The 22,536-nt window shown below is 54.7% G+C and overlaps 10 protein-coding genes across 10 annotated transcripts; 5 read left to right on the top strand and 5 right to left on the bottom strand.

Annotated features, from left to right (window-relative positions):
• Window positions 1–597: 597 nt before the first annotated feature.
• Window positions 598–1,353, bottom strand: PG994_004372 (HIT/MYND zinc finger-like protein; the record flags this gene model as incomplete). Its single annotated transcript, XM_066855781.1, has 3 exons — window positions 598–684; window positions 770–944; window positions 1,016–1,353. The coding sequence occupies 3 exons, from the start codon at window positions 1,351–1,353 to the stop codon at window positions 598–600; spliced, it is 600 nt and encodes a 199-aa protein (XP_066717948.1).
• Window positions 1,354–3,438: 2,085 nt separating this feature from the next.
• On the top strand, window positions 3,439–4,002 carry PG994_004371 (uncharacterized protein; the record flags this gene model as incomplete). The annotated part of the gene is made up of 2 exons (XM_066855780.1): window positions 3,439–3,640; window positions 3,803–4,002. 2 exons carry the CDS (start codon window positions 3,439–3,441, stop codon window positions 4,000–4,002), a joined length of 402 nt encoding a protein of 133 aa, XP_066717947.1.
• A 2,320-nt stretch (window positions 4,003–6,322) lies between these two features.
• PG994_004370 (uncharacterized protein) lies at window positions 6,323–6,685 on the bottom strand (the record flags this gene model as incomplete). Its single annotated transcript, XM_066855779.1, has 1 exon — window positions 6,323–6,685. The coding sequence occupies one exon, from the start codon at window positions 6,683–6,685 to the stop codon at window positions 6,323–6,325; it is 363 nt and encodes a 120-aa protein (XP_066717946.1).
• A 342-nt stretch (window positions 6,686–7,027) lies between these two features.
• Window positions 7,028–8,948, bottom strand: PG994_004369 (S-adenosyl-L-methionine-dependent methyltransferase; the record flags this gene model as incomplete). The annotated part of the gene is made up of 6 exons (XM_066855778.1): window positions 7,028–7,107; window positions 7,344–7,646; window positions 7,711–8,171; window positions 8,244–8,346; window positions 8,474–8,558; window positions 8,673–8,948. The coding sequence occupies 6 exons, from the start codon at window positions 8,946–8,948 to the stop codon at window positions 7,028–7,030; spliced, it is 1,308 nt and encodes a 435-aa protein (XP_066717945.1).
• Window positions 8,949–10,557: 1,609 nt separating this feature from the next.
• PG994_004368 (NmrA-like family protein) lies at window positions 10,558–11,754 on the top strand (the record flags this gene model as incomplete). Its single annotated transcript, XM_066855777.1, has 3 exons — window positions 10,558–10,590; window positions 10,687–11,142; window positions 11,290–11,754. The coding sequence occupies 3 exons, from the start codon at window positions 10,558–10,560 to the stop codon at window positions 11,752–11,754; spliced, it is 954 nt and encodes a 317-aa protein (XP_066717944.1).
• Window positions 11,755–12,482: 728 nt separating this feature from the next.
• Window positions 12,483–13,801, bottom strand: PG994_004367 (acid protease; the record flags this gene model as incomplete). The annotated part of the gene is made up of 2 exons (XM_066855776.1): window positions 12,483–13,316; window positions 13,373–13,801. The coding sequence occupies 2 exons, from the start codon at window positions 13,799–13,801 to the stop codon at window positions 12,483–12,485; spliced, it is 1,263 nt and encodes a 420-aa protein (XP_066717943.1).
• An 890-nt stretch (window positions 13,802–14,691) lies between these two features.
• PG994_004366 (uncharacterized protein) lies at window positions 14,692–16,884 on the top strand (the record flags this gene model as incomplete). The annotated part of the gene is made up of 5 exons (XM_066855775.1): window positions 14,692–14,797; window positions 14,926–15,408; window positions 15,480–15,994; window positions 16,015–16,236; window positions 16,309–16,884. The coding sequence occupies 5 exons, from the start codon at window positions 14,692–14,694 to the stop codon at window positions 16,882–16,884; spliced, it is 1,902 nt and encodes a 633-aa protein (XP_066717942.1).
• Window positions 16,885–17,055: 171 nt separating this feature from the next.
• Window positions 17,056–17,770, top strand: PG994_004365 (peptidase S8/S53 domain-containing protein; the record flags this gene model as incomplete). Its single annotated transcript, XM_066855774.1, has 4 exons — window positions 17,056–17,059; window positions 17,146–17,245; window positions 17,332–17,419; window positions 17,519–17,770. The coding sequence occupies 4 exons, from the start codon at window positions 17,056–17,058 to the stop codon at window positions 17,768–17,770; spliced, it is 444 nt and encodes a 147-aa protein (XP_066717941.1).
• A 604-nt stretch (window positions 17,771–18,374) lies between these two features.
• On the bottom strand, window positions 18,375–19,811 carry PG994_004364 (uncharacterized protein; the record flags this gene model as incomplete). The annotated part of the gene is made up of 1 exon (XM_066855773.1): window positions 18,375–19,811. One exon carries the CDS (start codon window positions 19,809–19,811, stop codon window positions 18,375–18,377), a length of 1,437 nt encoding a protein of 478 aa, XP_066717940.1.
• A 1,003-nt stretch (window positions 19,812–20,814) lies between these two features.
• Window positions 20,815–21,106, top strand: PG994_004363 (uncharacterized protein; the record flags this gene model as incomplete). Its single annotated transcript, XM_066855772.1, has 2 exons — window positions 20,815–20,928; window positions 21,038–21,106. 2 exons carry the CDS (start codon window positions 20,815–20,817, stop codon window positions 21,104–21,106), a joined length of 183 nt encoding a protein of 60 aa, XP_066717939.1.
• Window positions 21,107–22,536: the final 1,430 nt, after the last annotated feature.

Raw genomic sequence — 22,536 nt, 5'->3', positions numbered from 1 at the left:
AACCAGGACGCTTTGGGTTTGCGGAATGGCAATTGCAATTGCATCGTCCAAAAGGAGTTTCAGCCTTTGCTGAGGCGGGCTGGGCACGGCGAAGCGGCGGGAGCTCCCCCGCAAAGCGCGCTGTCACGTGATGCAGCGGTTGCCAGATGCAGTTGTTAGCGTAGCCTACAGACACCAGGCAAATCCTGGACAGCAACAGCAACATGACATACCTGCACACAACGTCTTTTCAACGTTGAACTGACCGATCCCTTTCCTTGAAACCCAGTAATGGCTTGTATATAATTTATCGGAATCTCTAACAGTGCAATGGGTCGGCCTCGTTTTCGCTTTAGTAGAGAGAATGATTTGGAAGACCACTCTTGCAGTCAGTGGCGCCAAGGTTGTGTCAAAATACGAAGGCAGCTAGCTGTCAGTTGATGGTATAAATTCAATGCAGCTCTGGCGTGACAATACCTCTTGTTCGTAACTTCTTCTGCAGCAACCACAAACACAAGACCAGAACTAGGCAACAATTATGGGACTTCGTGACTGGTACTGCACGAATTGAATACTGGTATCAAATACGAAATAGAATACGTGAATAATATTCATATCTTAAGAGGGCCATATTGTTTTGATGGCCTTTAAGCTCTTGCAATTGGATTTGTGCCCCAGCTCGCTCCAACCTTTGAGCTGGCACTCCTATTCACGTAACCCCATCGTTAGCACTGTTCTGGATAAACCATCTTTGGATTGGGGTCATCATTCTGCAGGCATTCTCACTCACCTTGCTGCAATACTTCACGGTTCCGCAGCCCGTACACTTCGAAAGGCTCGCTTCCGTTTTGCCGCAGGCCCCGCATTTCTGCTCCTTGCCTTCCGCCTCATCGCCTCGCATTATGTCGAGTACTTGACCCAACTCCAGCAAGTGTTCCATTTTCGCCGGTATGACCTTTTTCAATCTCGTATCAGCATGGGCCGTCCCCTTCTTGTTGACCCCCCGACCTTGACTTTGTTTGATCTTAAGTACTACTCACCTGTACCGACTTGCAGTATCGCGCCTCCACCCGCATGACCGCCTTCTTGCCCTCCTCCCGGTCCGTCCGCCTGCGCCCGCGGGACCACCAGGGTGTAGCCCTTCTTGTACCCCTTCAGGTCCATGGCCGGGTCCTCGAACGTCACCGCGAAGTCCAGGCCCCGGCGGTCCGTCACGATCAGCGTCGGCTTCGTGAGCGTCATGTTCACCTTGACCTGCGCCAGCATCCACCACGAGGCAGCGTTCATCCCCTCTGGCGGGGCCGCTGCGATCTCGGCGTCGCTGGGTAGCTCATAGAAGGCCGGGAACACGGCCGGGTCCGTAAAGTCGGGCATGGTAATGATGATGATGAGGGCTGCTGCGGATGATTGAAGCCGGGTTTATGGATGGCTGCTGGGAGTTGAAACTCAACCTCGGCTTCCTTTCTTCCTTTTGGGTAAAAGATTGTAAATATCAAAGTTTCAATAGTTGTCACGAAAGCTGTCATCACCAGCCATTTTCATTGAGCGCGGTATGTGGAATATTGGAAGGTGAAACAACGTCAGCCCCTGAAAGCACACGGGCCACCTCCAGCCCATAAATCTATCTCGTCAGCGCAGTAGACTTCATCAAGCACTCGCGACCTTCCTCTGTACCAAATTGGCTTGGATCGCTGGAATACACTCCGATTGGTTAATGTATTTATATTCAGCCCAGTTTGGAAATTTCACGACGACAATGCAGATTGATATAGCTCGCCATTGGCACTGTATCCATTAATAAACTCGACTTAACAGCAGGGACTTATACGAGTGTGCGTGTCGTCCGAGACTTGGCGAACATTGAGCAAAAGGACCCTACGGCCGGCCTCATATGATCGCAATGATCAAGTCTCAAGGAGAGCGGTAGACATTCCGTCTCCTGGATGTCCCAACATGATCTCCTTTGATGGTGGCGTGACCCATTCTCCGGTTCAATCTACGACGGAGGGCATGCCATCGCCACACGCCGTGGGGTAGAGGCATGATGGTTTTTTCGTGAGATACAGACACTCCGGTGATGCTGATGAAATGCACCTAGTACCTATACCGCCGTAAAGGTCGGAAAGCAGGATGCCAGCAAGCGGTCAGACCAATTGACCCGATACCATGAGCTGCAGCTGCAAAATATGACGAGGTTTTTGTCAAATACCTAGACCAACTCTTCAGCGGCCAAAAAGCCGTGATGCTGTATCCCGAAATAACGACATCCCTTTTGTAATTTTCGGTATCGTGGCGGAGTGTCGATCGATCGGAAGCTTCGATGGAGGGGCCGCGTCTTGGTCATGTAGGCACTGACTCGGCTTCGATTTGCTCGTACGATTCATATCTCAAATCAGCAATCAACCAGAGAGCCAAACAGAGGCATCATCGCCATCTTCGAGGTTGATAGAAATGTTTTTACCTCCCAAAATGCGATTTGTGCGTCCATAACATTGGCAGCTCGAGTTTCAACAATGATCTTCGACAGAAGAGGTTTGGATTGGGAGATCATGTAAATTGATTGGCTCAATTGTCGTCCAATTCTTCCGTGCCCAATCATAAATGGTTCGATGTAATCAATCCTGTTCAACCGCACAGCGCTACCTCTACCGGGTCCTGCCCGCGACCGAGAGACCCTTGACTCAACCATAGCGCCATCCCCAGCTTCTGCCCAGCTCTTGTTCCCCGGGATTCGCAGTCAGAAAACCACCTGATGATAAGGCGAGTCTAAAACTTCCTGCGTTACAATGTTGGGGTAGGCCAGGCGCTAGAAGAAGTGGCAGATTGACTGCCCTGACTTGCCCCCGTTCTAAATTCGCGGGGACGGGAGGAACCGGAGATGCCCAATGGGGCACACTGGGGCAGAGCTTGGGGGAGGGGGCGGGGGGACATTGTCCCTTGCTCGAAGACCATCGGAATCCGCCGATCGAACGGCAATCAGCCCATCTTGCCCCGGTCTTGCCCAATGCAGGCGTATCACAAGCCAGCATTGCCAAGGGCAATTCATGCCACAACGGCCACAGCAATCAAGCGCAATCTGGATCTTCGCTTTCGTCTGCTACCCTCCTGCAGCCTCCGTGTTCAATTGTCACCTGATTGTGGGAGGCGCCTTACGTACCGCTGGGGAACCCGTCTAATGACACCTCGCAGGTGCCGGGGCTGTGCTGTCTTGTGTGTTTGCGTGTGTGCGGTTGGGACTCGACACTTATAAAGCGCACTCTGAACATATTCTCTGTTCCCAATGCACCTCCAGCATTACTCAATCAATAAAATACAATCTTAACCAAACCTCGAACCTCAATTACATACCTATTGCTTACTCTGGCTGTGCCGAGACTCGATTCACATACACGGCCAGAAGAAAACCACCTACAGCACCACACAACGTACAACACATAAACATAATCTACCAACACCAGAATGTCCGGAGCTGCCACCTACCACGCCAGACGCTACCGAACCCTCTTCACCCCTGATGCCCTAAACTTCACCACCTCGCCGGCGCGGGCGGCGTACACCCCCGTCTACAAACCCGCGCCCACGGGGATCCACTGCGGCCTGCCCAGAGCCGCCGCACGCAACAGCCGGGGACTTCTCATGCTCTCTTTGCCCATCATCTTAGGTAGGTACAACATCGCTCCCTACATCGGCCCTCGCTCTCTTCACATCACCCTTTTCATTTGATATCACTACGTCTCTCCATCTCTCCCCCTTTAATAATGATCGAGGACCTCTGATGAATATGATTTGGACACGTTCGCTAACTTCAAGCCCTTCAAAGCAGCTACCGCCGCGGTCACATACATGGAGCGAAACCTGGACCAGAAGCGCGGGGGTCTGCAGGCCGACTTGAAGCCTCAACCCACCGTCGCCCAGGAAGCTACCCGACGCAAGGCCCTGCTCGACGCCTACGGTGACCGAAGCAGCCTCGAGCGCCTCGAGGAGGTCATGATGGTCTATGAGATGACCAAGGACCAGGACTAGAAGACGAAGAAAAAGCATTTGAAGTTCTGCATACTTCCAACATGGCCTCCAACATGGGAGGCGGAACACGCTGGAAGTGCCGTTGCATTACTTACTATTTGGGCGTTTCAACTGGCATGCATTGATTTGGGACTGGGGCGTTTTGTGATGGGCAGGAGCACACTATTGCATTGACGCCGTGGCTATGGCGAACTGGGCGGAGGGGAAACGCCACCTTCATTGGGTTTATTTTTTTGCTTTGTATGTGCTCTAGTTCTGATAGCAGTGGTTGGTTGGGGAAAGGCCAAGCCATGAACGCACACGATGGTTGAAGAGTGTGTGTACCTACGAATACCAAACAAACATTCAAAACCCACCCTACATTGGACTTTGCCCTGTGTGAATTGTGACGGTGGCGAGCTTTTGCAGAATACCAAGACCCCGCCGGATCCAGACGGACCAAGATCTCTTTGTTGGAGATATTGCGGAGGGCATCTTGCTTCGGCTCTTCATTCTCCACGTAACGTGCATCATGCACCCAATCAGTTATGGATTCTCTGCCGGCATAGATCGATCGATTCAACGGGACCTGGTTTGAATGGTTCAGACTGGGGAGGCGCGCCGGGTCCCTCTCCCCAGACCGACAGCATCGCGAACATTCGATGTCGATGGTACGATAGTCAGCCCTTCTCTCGAAGCCCAACGTAACACAAAAATCTCAGGTACACATGTAGGGGATTACATGCAGCCAGATTCTGCAACGTCCCGTTCCAGAGTACTATATGAATGGCTTGCAGTGAACGCTAAAGGGCCTCGCTTGCGCAGTTTCTTGCTTTTTTTAAGAATGAGGACCTACAGAACCATACAATGATTGGTTCTCATCTTTCCGGATCTTTTTCTCGGTGGCGCCTCTGCCGCTTCGGTGTCGTACGACTTGTAAATAGGTATGCTGCACGTTAGGTATGCGGCCTAGAGAAATACGCTCTAATGGTAGCGTCTACTCCCCCTTTTTCTCTGTGGAGACCCATGGCGTCACGACCCTCTGTAGACAAGTTCTTCTGGATATTGACCTTGTAAATGAGTCCCTCGTAAATTTACTTAAAAGCAGTTCAATGTTGCGAAACGAGTTCGCTTTCCTTTGGCGGCCTGCCAAGCTAAGACAGCAATTATACTAGGGATAACTAATACTTGTATTGTGGCATCACATAGAGTTCCTGGTGGCATAAATGGAGGAATTATTGAACCTATAGTATGTGATACAGTACTGCCTAAAGGAAGGGGAAAAGAAACGTAAGGAAGGGCGCTTAAGAAGCTATAGACAAAAGAGACTGTTAGTAAGCAGCGCATCCCTGCCTGGGGTGCGATGACCCTGACCCCTGACCCCTATTGCGACATGTACCAATATCAGAATAAAAAGAGAGAGCAAAACCAAAAAAATACACCACACTCTAATAGTACAAAGTGTGCCGACGTACGTACTTGAACGTATGTCCAGTACAGTAGATACTAACATGGTAGAACACACACATCACCAACGAGCCATCGGCCCGTTGGCGAGAGAAATGAGGCGAGTTTAGCCTTATGACGGTAGATCGTCCAATGTTCCTCCTTGGTTGCCTTTCATGGCAGTATTCACTCGAGGTAGTGCTACCGGCCAGATATCCGCCCAACGAGGTTGGGGGTTACCCTGTAGCGGTCACCTCTTTCCGCTATATCCCGCGGACGGCGGCGGCGGCGACGAGCCTGGCGGGCGCCCCAGGTAGCAGTTTGCGGCGTACTATTGTTTCGCAATAGTGCGCAGTCTTGGGTGGACGACATCGAGTATATCTCTGCGCCCACATATCGAGGGCAAGGAACTCGACCGCCATGGTATGCCCAGCCAACACCCTCCGGACAAGACGCAAATCAAATCCGTTAAGTATGGGGCTTATCGTTATACCAGAGGAGTAGCTGCATGGATCCACACACACGTGCTGCAAACTTCTATATTAGCCAACCCCCTCTTTTCACCCACAGTCTGGATCCATGAGTTTGTTACGTAGCCGGAGAACGTATTTCTAAGATAAAGTTGAACGATATATCTATGCATTTAAATAATAAAGGGAGATTCAAAGCATCCACATCGTAGCCGCCTTATGCTATCCTGTCAAATATGCATCAACGTGGGAACCAGCCGCAGTCGGAAATGGGCTCCCACCATACCGCTTTCTTGCCCTTTCTTCTCCTTCTTGGACGAAGCGGCTCAACTCTCGGACTCGAACAGCTAGCAAGCGAAAGGTAGAAAAGTTCGAAACGGAGAGAGCCAAAACTCGAAACCCTGTGTCTTTATCGCCTAGCTTGCTCAGATCCCGCAAGCGCCGAAGCGGTAGATTATGGGCATCCATCTATCCTCCTCCTTCCTCCTCGCTTTCTCCCTCTCGGTCTTCACGCGTGGTTGTTTCGCCACTTGGTCCGGAGAGTTGCAACTGCTGCTGCGGCTGCTGCAGCTCTGTTTCTGCGCGGCACGATACTGCCGGTAGTGCTCCCTGCCTTCGGAGGCCATGTGGCGCGCGATGGCGATATAGCCGTCGTCGTAGCTCACCTGCGCTTGCGCGTACAGGGTGTGGTAGCCGTACAGGGCCGGCGCGGTCCAGAGCAGGTGGCGGCCGGCGTAGCGCACGGTGAGGTGGTGCTTGCGGATGGTGTCGAGGATGCGGAAGACCATTTTGTCCACTTTCTGTTCTCGTCGTTATGTGTTTGGGCTGAGTCGCGGATGGATCTCGGTTAGAGCGTTTGCCGATTAGAGCTGAAATTTGTACATTTGGTGGCCTCAGACAATGGTCGAAACCGCTTCTTTGTAACGGAAGAGACGATGTAATGGAGAAAGGGTACAGCAAAAATTGGAATTATGGACTCCGGAGAAGAGAGAGAATATAACAGACTGCATTTGTGGAAACGTCCCAGAACATTTGCACGGTTAACTCTTTACTTTCCATGAGCGAATGTGTCTTTCTCCTCATCCTTATCTTATCCCCCAGCCATGTGAGTGAGGGCGCCTGAAAGGTTCTCAAGTGAGCAAGATTTGGTTGTATCCCGCGATCTGGAAAAGCTTGTAATCTACTGGGTTCGCGCGGATCGGGAAAAGATCTGGAACGATTTTATATTACGCTAAATCTCCTCAATCATGTAGTTGAGTTGGCTCCAGATATACAAGATGTTTGCATACCGCCTAGCGGCATGGCAACGTCGAATGTTTCGTCGGCATTTATCCCTATGTCTATATCATAATAATGACAATCGCATCTTCGTCTTCTACGTAACCGTGTCTTGGCCCTAACCGAAATCCCACCCAGCCCTCGCCCCATCTCACGGCAACAACTCACACTCAATCAAGCTCTCCACGCCCCGCCCCCCGCTCCAGATCTTGACGATCGCGAGGCCGCACCGCCCCTCCACCAGGTCGCGCCAGTCGCGCTCGGTGCGCTCCTGCGCCGACAGTTGGCTCAGCATGACGAGGTCGAGCGCCGACGTCTCCCAGTACGCGTCGGTGCGCGGGATCACGTTCTCGTTGATGAGCAGCTTGCTGTAGCCCGGCCGCATGGCCGCCTTGATCCGGCCGACGATCACCTCGGCGCGGTCGTCGGGCCAGTCGTGCAGGACGGAGTGCAGGTAGTAGGCGCGGGCACCTGGAATAGGGACCCGTTAGTCATTGTTTGTGAAAGACAAAGGGGATGGTGGTGAATGGCGCACCTTTAATTGGCTGTTCTTCAAAGAAGTTATGCGCCATGGGCGTCAGAGCCTTGTTTTCTTCGCTCGGGATGATGGAGCCCACCACTTGAGGCAAATCCTGGACGATGAGTTTGCCCGGAACCGTGGGGTGATATCGATGGAACTCTAGCAGGTCGTGGCCCAGACAGCCGCCGACGTCCACCATGAACACGGCGTCTGGACTCTGATCCGCCCCTTTAATCAGCACCTCTTGCACAGGCACAAATTCGGGGGCCATCCAAGGCAGTCGACCTTGGCGGTACCCGCCCATGTGGTTGTTGAAATCCTCGAGGTAGCCCCTGGACGCGGCCAAGTCGAAGTAATTGAGGTCTGTCTTGTGGGCGTGCATCAGGGGGCTGTCTTTGGCGTCCGTAGGATTCTTCCAGTTCCGGCTGCGCTCGTACTCATGGAGATTGATGAAGGAAGGGCCACCCATGGTGATCCTAGTTTTTGTCATATTAGAGAGATGCTTTTTTCATGTAGTCCTGTTTTGGGAAGGGGCCTTCTGTCCTTACAGGGCTGGATATCCCCCATTCATGATGGGCAGAGATAAGGATAGAGAAAAGCTTGTGGGCTTATACTCATCTTCGCCGACTTCCAGTAGGTAGCCCATAGCGCCTAAGTGCCTTAGTAGGCGACCTGTTTCATGCCGATTGTCAGCTTTCTACTTCTTTTCGTTTCTCCCTTTCCCTCTCATAATTCCCTTTCTGAAAACGAGAAAACTTGCACTCGAATCTTTACTTACTCAACAGGACTGGATCAACACCAAGTGCACAGGCAAGCTCTTTGACCTTCTGAGGCTTATCCCCGTTCTTGGCCATCAACTTCCACTACGAACGACCGATGACAATGCTTGGTCAGCTTAGTTGGCTTGACGGGTACGGATGCGTTTCACACTTGGGAGTTTCTTGCCAGAGAAACATGAAGAAGGCTCATGTACTCACAAGACCACACTCGTTGCCACAGAGAATGGCAGCAAAGACCGCGGGCTGCGCCCAGCAGTGCTTGATCATAGTCTCGCGGGGCGTCTCCAGCGCCTGCACCAAGCTGCGTGCCTGGGTGACCAGGGCCTGCCGTGCTTCATTGCAGCCAGATTCGAGACACCCGACCCCTTCGGCCAGCTCCTTGATCAACTGCGGGACGGCCGCGAGGTTGGATGGGCTGGTGGCAGTGGCCACTGTGACGGTGACCGGCTCCTCGATCTCGATAGCTTTTGCCATGGTTGTTTTCTTTGGTAAAACCTCAAGTTACGTTATAAAATTGGCGGGTGCCTTCTGTTTATAGATACCACGAGAAGGTTGCGAGGGAGGTCTCTATATACGCAAGGAGGGGGACAAAGGGAGGGCTCCCAAACAAAGGGATGGGGGAGATCCAAGCCAGTAAGGGGGACGGAGTCCCATCAGACCAGCGATCGCCCATCATGATGGGACATCTCCTTAGCATGATCTACGAGATCCGGACGATCTAGTCTTGGCCTCTGTCCCGACTGCTGTGCCATTGCAGATACCCCCCTGTCGAGGTCGATGGCTCGGGGACCTGGGTCCGCGATCCACCAGAGCGGCAACGTACGCTGTTACTACTGGCCGCCCCGCCGAGGACCTGCATCGGGCCCCTTATCTCGGACCCTGTCAGCTTGTTATCGACAGTTACCGGTTCAAGCAACGAATACACTTTCCTTGGCAGCTCCTGCATGGCTTCTGTTTGAGATGTCTGAGATACCCCGCTCCTGACTTGCGAAGTCATCGAGAAGCCAACACGTTTCCTATTACATGGAGTCTGCTGCCAGGGATGTGGCAATCAGAATCGGAAGAACCGAGAGCAAGCGGTCCTCTGAAGCCGTGCTTCCTAGGTTAGAGAAGCGAACAAAAGGAAATACGGCAGACCGAATAATGCTTGAGTGTAGATATCGAGTGCAGTCTGTATGCCTCTGCTCGTGGGAAGGGAGAGGGAGCGGACTCTGTCCTGGGTAGTTCCGTCGTTTTGTGGAAATATGCATTGACAAACCCCGCCTGCTTACTTGAACTACCAGGGTATTCTGCATCAAGAGCCATACTTATACGTCTTTGGATCAAGCTCGGGGTGACGCTCAACGCATCCTTTTTGGTCAATGCCTCCTTCGGGTGATACGCCCGTTCTGTACGCCCGTTCTGTACTTCCTTTCCACCGGGCTGGGTATCTTGGCATTGAGCCGGACAGGAAGAGATCAACACATGCATGGTCAGATGGCCAATCGTTGTCACCTAGCCAACTTCTCCATAATGTATGTACGTGCGGTACTTTCCGCGCCCATGCAACATTTCTAATACAGCCAGGTCCTGGCTCTACTTTATTTAGCAATTGCTCGCCCCCGTCTCTGTTATTTGAAACATACTCTATTCTTCTTGTAACTGCTTACCCCTGCGCCGCACGTCTAGAGATCATTCCGAGTCTGCGCCTCTGACGATTTCGAGCTGGAGGGACGTGTGAGAAATTGAGATTCATATAGCGCGGTGCATAGCAGTTCGATTGTGGTTAATGCATCATGCACACAACCTATCATATGACAGAGTTGCAAAGCATGAGATGAGATGAGACCTCTTCGTCTATTGGGTGACATCTGCTGGGTAACCTTTCGGCTCCGAAGCGGTTCGGGCCGCTTGCGATTTTAGTAAGTCGCTAGGGAATTGACGGGGAGCCAACCCCCTGTCTTGTTGGCTGACTACCACAAACGTTTGCTGGTTGCCTAAACAAGGGAAGCTTTAACATTTGGAGAAGAAAAACGGAAAATGAACAAGGGCCCAATTGATCACTGATTCACCAGCATTAGATATATATTGAAATTACTAAAACATGTCTTCGATTCGCAAAGTCGCTGTCTTTGGTGTAAGTATTTGCCTGCTAACTCCGTTGCCGCAGTAGAAGGAAAGCTGAACCATGTCCACAACGATGAAATGAACTGACTCGCCCACTCTATTCTAGGCCTCCGGCAACTTCGGCGCCCCGATCACCGCCGCTCTCATCCAAGCCGGGTTCGAGGTGACCATCGTCACCCGACCCGCTGGGGGGTCCTCGTCTTCCTCGCCCCCCAAACCCACGCGCAGCAACTTCCCCGCAGGAGCGGGGTCGGTCGTCCAGGCCGACTACGGCGACGTCGCGAAGCTGACATCCGCGCTCGCGGGCCACGACGCCGCGGTCAGCGTCTTGGGCCCGGGCGCGATCGCGCACGAGGTCTCGCTCGTCGACGCCGCCGAGGCCGCGGGCGTGCAGCGGTTCGTCGTCAACGAGTTCGGCTGGGGCGGGAACCCGCGCAGCTACCCGGAGATGGTCGAGGTCGGCGCGCGGCGGCATGTCGCCTGGGACCATGCGCGGGCGAAGGCCGAGGCGAATCCGGCGTTTACTTGGACGGGCGTGACGATTGGGAATCCGATTGACTGGGTACGCCATTTCCGTTTTCTCTCTCTTGTCTACTCTCTTTTTCTTTCCTCTTCGCAACCAGCCCATCTCCTTGTTGCTGCACTGGATCCATTCAACGAGCCAGTTGTCACTGCTTAGCTTGTTAATTAACTTCTTGTCTCAATGCAGGCTTTGAGACGCTTCCCGCGCATGGGGTTCAACGTGGCGGAGCGCACCGCGGTCATCTACGACTCCGGCACCGAGCACTTCACGGGCACGACCCTGGAGGGCATCGGACAAGCCGTGGTCGGCGTGCTACGCCACCCCGCGGAGACGGCCAACCGCTCCGTGAAGGCGCGCTCCATCAAGACCTGCCAGAACGAGCTGCTCGAGGCTTTCCGGAGCGAGTCCACTGCGGAACACCACTGGACCGTCACGCACGAGAAGGTGGCTGACCTGCTCGAAGGCGGGCGGCAGAAGCACCAGGCGGGGACGGGGGGTTGGATCCTCGACCTGCTCATCGCGCAGCTCTACGAGGAAGGGTTAGCGCGCTGTGTGGTAGCTTCTAACAGGGAGGACTCGGATGCCGACTTATTGGGCATACGAGAGGAGACTGCGCGGGAGGTGGCGGCCAAGGCTCTGAGTCTGGTGTAACTAAGCAATCACCCGGGACTCCAACCTAAGCTCAGAGTGGCTGGCTCTTCGAGGGGACGATTTGAGTTCGCCCACAACCAAGGTCTCAGAAAGACAATTCCTACATTCTGCTTCGGATAGAGATAACTAACTGACGCCTCGGGCTGACCGGGTGATCTTGACGTATAATCTACGTGCGCGTTAGCAATGCGGAGTTTGTGTGGCCGAGATCTACATACTTGAGATAGGTGGAGTACACGATAACATCTCCTGCTCGCGAAGATTGGTTCAATTGGCTTGCGTGTTCCTCAAGTTGAACCCTACTGAATTTCCTAAACAAGGAATTCTCTATCATATGCAGGACTATCCACCTATGCCGGCCATTGGCATCCAGATTATCCGTTCCATCGGTCCAGGAACGGTTCATGGACCGAGCAAGCTCGAACTGATTACCCACCGTGAGGATCGACGAGTGGAGAACGCGCGACGAACCGAGGAAGGCCACTTTTCGATCTGGCCGCATCCTTCCCGCAAGCCAGCAAGTGGGACGTTACCCTGCAAAATCCCGAGTGCAGCCGCTGCGATAGCTGAGTAGAACACAAAGACGTACGGGGTGGAATGGATCCACGAAGCAAGTAAAAATAGCACTCAGAAGGCCTAGAAGGAAGCATAGAACACGACGAAGGAATTACATTAGGTATCGTAAACTAAAGATTTATGCATTCATAAAGATTGGTATCACTCCCTGTTTAGGGAATTCTGTCCACAACGTACGCGTAGTCGACACCACTGCCGCGCTCAGCCACGCCGCCCTTGGCCAGAGCGAGCTCGAGGCGCTCGTCGTCGGCGGCGAAGAAGGCGCGGGTCGAGAAGGGCGAGGCGAGGAGGCAGCTGCCGAGGTAGATGTTCATGGTGCACCAGCCGATCTCGGTGTCGACGGGATCCTGCTGGCGGGCGTACGCGCGCAGCGGCATGTTGATCTCGATGGACGACTTGGCGTCGAGCGCCGCGAAGCTGTACTGCAGGAACGCCTGCTCGCCATCGGTGGGGATGGTGTCGCAGGCAGCGGGCCAGGACAGGACTTGGCCCGGGTTGGGCCGCTTCGGGTTGTAGCGCAGGCCCGTGACGTTGAGGAAGCCGTCCTGGTCGATGGGGCGGAAACCGTCGCTGACGGCGCCCGAGTCGATGAGGCAGTAGTTGCTGGTATCGTCCTCATCGTACAAGGAGCGGTCGACGGGGATCTCGACCTTGGCGCCATCCTGCACGAAGGTCAGGTTGGACTGGATGGTGTAGTAGCCCGCGGCGCCGTAGGAGATGTTGGTGGCGGGGATGGTGGGGATCTTGACCAGCGGGCCCTCGAACTTGGACAGGTCGATGCCGCCCTGCAGGCCGGAGCCCGTGTAGGTGTCTTCGATCGTGGCGGGCGCCTTCTCGTACCAGAGCGACTGCACCGTGTTCTCGATGAGGCCCTGCTCCAGCAGGTTGTGGCGGAAGGCCGGGCCCGTGGTGTTCTGGATGTTGCGGTCCGGGGACGAGTAGTAGGGCGCGATGCCCAGGATGGAGTAGTCGTACTTGGGCACGGGCTGCACTCGCCCTTGGGGTCGAGGATGCGTTGCTGCAGGTAGTACGCCATGGCCACCTGCACGTCGGGCACGACGGTGGCGTAGCCGGCGTCGTTCGTGAAGGTGAAGGTGTCGTTGACGACGCCGTTGGTGCTGTAGGCCTTGCTCACACCGGCGCCATAGGCGTAGAAGCCGTCCCAGGGCCCGACCTCGGAGGCCGAGGCCGACTTGGAGGGGTCGTACGTGCCGGCGTCGGGGACGGTGACGTTGCACATGCCCTGGCAGAGGAGGCAGTTCTTGCCCCAGTTCTGGATGGCGTTGGGACGGAACATCCAGAAGTCGGAGCTGCCCAGGTCGTAGCAGACCTCGATGGTGGTGTCAGAGTAGGGCAGCTTCAGTTCCGTTGACACCTTCTTGTCCGCGCCGTACTTCAAGTTGAGCGGCATGTGCACCGTGGGGATGGCGGCGCTGGCAGCACCAGCCGAGACAAGTAAGTTGGCCTTCATGATGATGGCAGAGGTTATTGATCGGAAACCGGCTGATGATCAACTTTGAAGGGCTGGATTGGCGTGAAGACAAGAGGGAATCGAAATTTGGGATCCTCTGCTGAGCTCCGAAGGTATTATATAAACTGGCGATACGAATTCTCGGCGTTGTCGCTAGTTCGGCAGTAGGCCGGCAAACACGCGGGCAGTGCTCTTTCCATTGTGGACAATTGTCCGATACTATCGTCGGTTGGTCACGGGACGTTATGTGCCAATGTGGATGGCATAGACTGGGGAAAGACACATCGAAGGACCGTGATGCGGTTCGTGGGATCAAGGAAAAACCGTTGGACATGCATGTAGATTGAATTACAGATGACAGGGGGGGACTTGGAGTGAGGGAATGACCTATCAATAGACCTGTCACACCTCTTACCTGCCTCTGCTGGCAGATTTAGTGGACCGTTGCATCAAAATTGCCCGTTCTACAGGGGGCATAGTACATAGGTAGCGCTAACCCCCATGCTACTTAGCCTTAAATCCCACTATAACCGGCTCGTATTTGAGCCCTGCACCGGCCAAAGAGCCTAATCTGGAAGATCAATCGTTCTGGATCAGGCCCGACTCGGCTCAACATGCCATCCAACATCGTATTCACCGATTTTTCCGTCGCTATATCGTATCGATATGGAGCCAACTATACGAGTATGTTCCTGCATCAACATGCAAACTGACATGACGGAGACCAAGGAGTGGGAAAAGCGATGGCAGAGATTCAACGTGCCTGCTTGGGCCTCGGCATTGCGTCGGCAGATTCCTCCTGTTAAGTATATGACGGAGTTGGTGGTCTTCTCGACTCCTGTCTTGACTTGCTCCTGCACAAGCCCTCCAAGACTCCCAAGATTTCCAATATGCATGCTCTTGCCATCAAGTCGGTTCTTGCCTCCCTTGTGCTAGGAGTCGCCTGCGCGAGCCCTCCATCGGGCACGCCTAAGCCAGCTGCCTCGGACAGTGCACGTGAGATACCCAAGCAATAAATTGTTGAATATGTAAAGGTTTCTCCCGCACGACCCTTGTCACTGTCCCGCTTATCATATAGCATGAGTCTCATAATATCTCCTCGCAGGGTGCTTCGGGCGCTCGAGACCTGAGCAACAAGGCGCTGAAGGTCATCAAATCCTACGATTCGGCCCTCTTCACCGGCGCAGCCGTAGAGCTGGATAGCGAGGACGATTTCGCCTCCTACGCTTCCGCGCCGCACATCGCCAACATCTGGCCCAACCGCAGGGTGATGATGGAACAGCCCGTGGACCGTCAGTCCTTCAGCGACGATGTTCGGGCCGTCGAGTACAGCACCCTTCGTGCCACCGGCGTCGACAAGCTCCACAAGGCCGGCGTGCTCGGCAAGGGAGTCAAGGTCGGCATTGTCGACGGCGGCGTTTGGTACAAGCACCCGGCTCTGGGCGGCGGCTTCGGACCTGGCTTCAAGGTCGAGGGAGGCTGGGATTTCGTCGGGGACGTCGACTTTAACTATGAGACCAATGGCTATGAAACAAAGAATCCCGACGCCGACCCCATTAGTCTGCCCGACGATGGCCACGGAACACATGTAGCAGGTATTGTGGTTAGTACCTATCGTTTCCCAGCGTTTGGACTTCTGATGTATCCCGAGATTTGAGCTAATATCCCGATCCTGTAGGCGGCAGTGAGAACTTTAACAGTGTCGCTCCCAACGCAACCCTCTACGCCTACAAAGTCTCGGATAACAGCGAGGCTTCTGACGATGCCGGCCTCATCGGCGCCTTCCTGGTGGCTGAGAAGGATGGCATGGATGTCATTACTGCTAGCTACGGTAGCTCTGGCGGGTGGGACGACACTGCTTGGGCCGTTGTCGTGTCGCACGTTGTTGAGGCCGGCGTCATCGTTACCGTCAGCGCCGGCAATAATGGTGCTTTCATGGGTATCGGCGCTGGGTCTAGCTCGGGCTCCCTGGCCGTCGCCTCCGTCCAGGCCGAAGTGGCCCTAGCTGCCCCATTCAAGCTGACCTACACGTTGGACGGCGTATTCAACACGACGCTTTCCGGATACGTCGGCGATGATAAGTTCCCTGTTTCTGTCAAGGACTGGCCGATATTTGAAGTGACCTCGAGCAACCCAGACGTAGACCCTGAGTGCGAGCCCTTTCCTGCTGGCACACCTAGGATGACCAACACTGTCGCTCTTATGCCTCGCAGCCATGGCTGCAACTACAGGGTGAAACAGACGAATATCTTAGCCACGGCGTCGAGTACGTCCTCTTCTACAATGACGGCCGCGCCATTGTCCCGCCCACGAACACAAATCCGCAAAGTACACTAGGTCTCATCACCGCCGAGGCTGGAGCCGCCATCCTGAAAGCTCTACGAGCTAACACCACCGTGACAGCCGACTTCTCGCACACCGACGGCGAGGGGGACGTACCCGACGCCATCGGAAACACGCTTGACTAATTCAGTGGACGGGTGGCTACGTACGACCTGCAACTGAAGCCCGACGTCGCCGCCCCCGGTGGCAACATCTTCAGCACCTGGTCCAACAATACCTACATGGTCCAGAGCGGCACGTCCATTTCCACGCCGTACATTGCCGGCATCGCCGCGCTCTACGCCGGCGTCTTCGGCGGCCGCAAGGAGCGCGGGATCGAGGTCGCCAAGGACTTCCATCGCCGCGTAGTCGCCAGCGGCTCCTCCCTGCAGTGGTTTAACAAGACCGCGACGAACCTCGACTCCATGGCGCCGCCGGTGCAGATGGGTAGCGGCCTGGTCGATGCCGTGACACTCTACGCAAACACCACGCTCGACAACACCCGGTTCCACCTCAACGACACGGCCAAATTCCAGCCGAGGCATGATCTGGCCATCACGAACCACGGCCGCGAAGCGGTCACGTACGACTTCACGCTAGAGCCCGCCGCTGGCTTCGAGATCCTTGACCCCTACATCACCACTTGGGGCACGTGGGGCATCAAGACTTTCGATAATATGGTTCCCATGAAGATGGTGCCTGACGTGGAGCTTCCCGAAACCGTTACAATTGCGCCCGGAGAGACTAAGAAGGTCACCTAAGTGGATAATGTTTGCCTAAATCCTGAATATTAGGATATGTGCTAACAATTTCGTACCAGCGTCACTTTTGCCAACCCCGAGAACAAGGGCTGGAACGCGACCGTCATCCCTCTTTACAGTGGCAAGGTGAAGATTGCCGGCAGCAACGGGGAGCGAATCTCCGTTCAATATATGGGTATGTATAAAACCTCCCCGCGGTTCCCCTCCGGCACCGTGACTGCATATGTGTACCGGAGCACAATTACTAACAGCTTGCATCAGGCGTGGCCTCCAGTCTGTACGAGAACAAGCACGTCTTCCAGAAGAGCTATCCGGTTTGTTTTGGTGGCGCGAATTGGAAAGACATCGACGAAGATTCCATGTATGTCATGCCTCTCCTTTCCCGTCCCTCTGATTTGGGATCGGCAAAAGTTGAACGAACGAAGCTGACCAGACACCCTTCCGCAGGTATAACTTCAACTCGAAGGCCGAGTCCTTCAACTACTTTAAAGTGTCTAGCATGCTTGACTGGGGCGTGCATGAACTGCGCTGGGACGTAAGTAGTACCATCATGTTGGCTGTGCACGATTCATTCCACTCGAGGGAAAGAGGGGAACATATTCGGTAACAAATACTATCTGTTACCATGATACAGGTCTTTGATTCTGACTGGGACGAGTCCAAATGGACATACCCGCCGACAGCCGCCAATGGCCTCGTCGGCCCCGTAGCCCGGTGGGCGGGCGCCTATTCGAACCTCCCCAGCCTCGACCTGACCGACCCGGCCGTCATCAAGGCTAACACGCTCGATACGCCGGTTCGGTCCCTTTCCTGCAACGGCTTCGCTTCGTGCAACGACTACCTCTACAGGTGGACCGGCCATTTGACCAACGGGACGGGAGCATGATGGCTCCGGGCAATTACACGTGAGTGGCTGACTTACACCCTTCCCTAAAACTCCAACTTCCTGGCCAACGACAGTGAGACTGACCATGACTCTTTGCAGTATGCGCGTGGCAGCTTCAAGGCCCTTTGCCGACCTGAGCAAGGTCAAGGGCTGGGAGGTGTGGAGACGTGAGATCATGGTTGTAGCATGATTGTAGGAGAGGTGGTGATAATGAACCTTAGATACCCGATTCTTGGCTTGCAAGAAGACAGACCTGAGCACATATCATGTGACAATTCATAGTTACTAATTGGAAACCCATATCCAACCTTTCTCCCGATAAGTGACATGCACATGCAAGGTCGAGCTAACGCACGGGGTTGTGCCGAACCCTTTGTCCTGGTACCGTGTCTTGGGCCATCCCGAGGAGAACCTAATACCTATAGTATACGAATAAGACGTGGCTTGAGGGACACAATAATATATGTTAATACAATTAGATTATATATCATGTCGACTGAGTGAGTGGGTGTACACGTAGGACCCGATGACTAATGCACTAGAGATTACGAAGGAGTATCAAATTCCAATGCTGATAGTTGGTTTTCTCACTCCCACGACAGCCTTACAAGGTAGCAAGCAGCTTGGGCAGGAACTCCTGCTCCAGCCCCTCCCAAATGGTGGTGCTGCTCTGCGTGGCCCACGCTGCGCCGATGTACCACGTGTTCTTGAGCCCCTGGAGCCCCTCCAACCTATCGTAGAAGCCGGTCTTGATGTCCTCGACGGGCGCCATGACGTTCCAGGTGTGGGCAGCCATGTCGACGACATTGGGCGTGGTGGTTGAATTGCCGCGGAGCGAGGCGGGTAGGCGCCCAATATCGGCAGTCACGCGCGCCTCGACTTGCGCCGAGGTCAGGGGCGTGGCAGAGCCCAGCAGCACCTGCGCGAGACCCTGGGTCTTGGGCAGCGGGATCACCGAGTAGATGAAGGGCTGGTCCGGGAAGCCGTAGGGGTTGGCTGGGTGACGGTTGCGCAGGTTTGCGGTGGCGACACCCGTGCCCTCGACGACGAGCGAGTAGAAGACGCCGGCGGACAGCTTGCCGAACAGGTCCGCCTCCGTCGCGTCCAGGTCCAGGCCCGTCGAGCGCAGGTTATCGAGCGTGGGCGCGGCTGCGAAGATGAGCTTCTTGGCACGGACCGTGCGGGGGCCGGTGGTCGAGTTGCCGATGGTGATGGTCATGGGACCAGTGCCGTTCTTTGCTGCGGAGGAGGATCGGTGGATGTGCATGTCGCGGACGCCGTAGACGACGCGGGACCCGAGGAACGCGGCGGCGTTCTTGTAGAGGGTCGTCGAGTCGCCGTTGGCGGCGACGATGAACTGGCCCGACTGCAGGGACTGGAGCTCGTAGGTGTTGAGGTACTTGAGGATGTACAGGGCGGGGATCTCGAGCAGCGGCGTGTAGCCCGAGTTGAACTCGAACATGGTCTGGGCCATGCCCGTCAGGTTGTGCTTCTCCATGAACTTGCCGAAGGGCAGGACCAGGTCCTCGGGCACGGGCTGCCCCAGGTTGTAGCCGAACTTGATGTTGGGGTACTTGGCCAGCTCGGCGGCGTAGCGCTGCATGGCGGCGGCCTGGGCGGCCGGGTCGGTGGTGGTGAAGTTGGACAGGACGCGGCCGGTGGCGAAGTCGACGTACTGAGTGCCCGTGGCCAGGGTCTCGCCGACGTTGAGGCTGCCCATGGGGAAGTCGAAGCGCTTGAGGAAGTCGGTGGTGACGGTGGTGTTGGAGAAGACTTTCACGCCGACGTTGACGGGCGTGCCCGTCGTCGGGTCGTAGTAGGTCTCGGTCTGCCCCCCGATGCGGTCGCTCTGCTCCAGCACGACGACCGTCTTGTTGCTGTCGAGCAGGCGCGCGGCGGCGTAGACGCCCGAGGCGCCGGCGCCGATGATGGCGACGTCGACGTCGGTTGCGGAGCCGTTGTAGGTCTTGATGCACGCGGCCGAGATGGGGCTCACGACGGCCGAGCCGACGAGCAGAGCGGATGTGAGAAACTTGTTCATCTTGGTCTAGAACCTCAATTGATCAAACAATAACGACAGTAGAGCGACAACGGGAATGAAGTCACATGGAAAGAGAACAGTTCCAAGCCCGTCGCCACAGAGAAACATCATCTTCTAATATCCTCCAAGTCCATACGCTTTTGTGATGCCATCCTGGGAAGGATTCATTACGACTGAGAGATTTGGCCCAAATCAATATGGGTACAATCACGGAAATCGCTTTTCGGCTGACTCGGTCCTGTGATTACGTAGTGCGGAAAGGGATAACATACTGTACCCAATGTATGGTTGTACTAGCAATAGATGCCCTGTTCCCTACTTTGAGATGGGCTGGTTGTCATGCCAGGTCATTATTGCTTGGCATCCAAGTTAAAACCCATGTAATAGTAGACGAGTCATGAAAATAAAGTTTAGCCCATCTGCAATCAATGAACTAGGTAATCTATACCACGTTTGACAAACGTGCGATGACCCGCCTTGTGGAGTATACGATGGCAGGGGGAGGGGGGGGGCGTGGTGATATCTGTTCGGCATCTCCCGCTGCTGGTACCAGCCCAGTCGAAAGTGGGCTCAGCGTGGATAGCACCACAGCGCAGAAGTGAAGTTGCGGTGATGGCCGGCTACTACTTCGAAAAGGAGACGACTGGATATCGTCCAGAATCGCCATAAGCACTTTCGGCCGCATAGAGAGACGTGAGCTTTGGCTATCATGATAGATCGGTTCAACCCTGTGTTAGCTAGCTAGTTCAATTGTCATCGTAGGTAATGAAGGATGGAGACATCAACATAGGAGAGTTTCTAGACTGTATTCTGAGTAACTTGGCCCAACTACATCCCGCAGAGCAACCTTCATCTTCAATCTTCCCCTCTACGATTTGGTACGACTGCCTCAAAGCTTGGGAATAGCTCCCCGATACAAACCGACCACGACCAAAGCTTGCCGTGCAAAATTATTGAAGCGCCTATGTAGTTCACCTCCTCTCCTCTATAGCTCCCTGGCCCGATGAACCTCTCATCTCCTTCTCTAGGGTACAACGGGGACAGTATCCCCTCTTCAAGTCAGCGTATCAATCCCATCCCCTTCATGATCCCTAAAAGGTCGAGCCAGGCCAACTGGGTGAGGCAGAGTATCAGTTTACCGTCTCTTCCTCCCTCTTTATCGGGGGTTTTCATCCCCGAAACCAGCCCCTTCAACGCGTCCCAGTTCCCCCCGTTCGTCATCGCAGCCCACTATGTACCACCCGAACCTCGAGATCCACGGGCCCGCTCCCTCGTCGGAAGCCCCGGCGGGGTGAGGAGGCCCGCCGGCCCTAGGCGACCTGCAAACCTGCCTGGACGATGACGGCCGCTCCTTCCAGCCCGCAGCGCAGCGCAGCGCCGGGCCCCTCCGCTCCAACGAGCAAGGCTACTAGGCCGTCAAAACGTCGGCCTAGTAATAAAAGAATTGAATTTTCAATGATCTTTTATTGTTCCATATGCTTAGTGAGGGACGATCCTAATGTCAGGGTTCAGTCAGTATGCTGCCTTTGGCTGGCCCTGATTGGCGCCACCGCCGTTGCTTGTACAACCACCACGGTGGCCTGCCGCTTCATGGCGTTCCATTTAACCGTACCCCGCTTGGTCTTGTGCTTAAATTTCTGGCACATCTCGACGAAGACACCATCTAGTTCTTGTACTTACTTCTGAGACATCTTGACGAAGACACCGTCTATGCAAACTGCGTCGCGCCAACATGGTGTGCTCTGTGTGTCCAGCTGCTCTCAGGGCATACGACCTTGCTAGCATCAATGGATACGGACCAGACGTGCCACATCACCGAAGTTGCCCGAGCCTCCTGCGCTCTGTCGGCGATTGCTGCTACATCTGCAACCGGTTGTGGGCCGATCTAGCATTAGAAGAACGGCGTTTTGTCCACAACAAAAGTACTGGTGATCGGCCATATGTTCGAGGCGATGGTGCTTTAAAGGATGATACTACAACGACAGAGCCTTCGCTGTCCATGGACGAGGATCATGTTTCCGATTTGAGTTTGATGACTGCCCGCTGTTACGGCCCTGGAACCTACACTCTCGGGATTTCCGTACCTGGAGGGCCTCGTATCGCGCGTTCTGGAGTAATGCGTTTAGACTTTCTCCTGCAGCCTCGGAGTGATAAAGGTATGTGTTTTCGTGTTATGGTTTTGTACACATCTGAATAATATTGCCTAATACGCTCCCGCAAGACTTTCAGAAATACGGAACGGAACAGAGGAGCTGGCGCCGGACACTAAAGCCGCTATTACACGATCTCTCGCTACTAGCTGGATTGGGGATTGGATGGCGAATCACCCGCAGTGTAACAGACTGCGGGCTCAGTCATGGTATCCAACGCGCCTTCTTGATTGCGGTGATCATGACGGTCCAAGTACGCACTGTCATCTTATCGGAACCAGGCCTTCCACTATGCGAGGGCCATATATGACACTTAGTCATTGCTGGGGTCCGAGCCCGACCGACTATCTACAGCTTACCACCGAGAACTACCGTCAGCTATCCAACGGGATTGAAATGAGGCGCTTCCGCAGCTATATCGGGATGCCGTCCGCCAGCTCCGCATCCGGTACCTGTGGATCGATTCCCTTTGCATCATTCAGCAAGGTGATGATGGCCATGCCGACCTAAAGAGGGAACTGCCACAGATGAGTGACATTTACTCACAGTCATTCTGTAATATCTCTGCCGCGGAA

The sequence above is a fragment of the Apiospora phragmitis genome (assembly GCF_038363925.1).
Source record: "Apiospora phragmitis strain CBS 135458 chromosome Unknown utg000005l:1.0-4161743.0:1.0-4166827.0, whole genome shotgun sequence".
In the NCBI taxonomy this organism is placed as follows: domain Eukaryota; kingdom Fungi; phylum Ascomycota; class Sordariomycetes; order Amphisphaeriales; family Apiosporaceae; genus Apiospora; species Apiospora phragmitis.
Note: the sequence above shows the minus strand (reverse complement) of the source record. Positions and strands in the feature narration are given on the sequence as shown.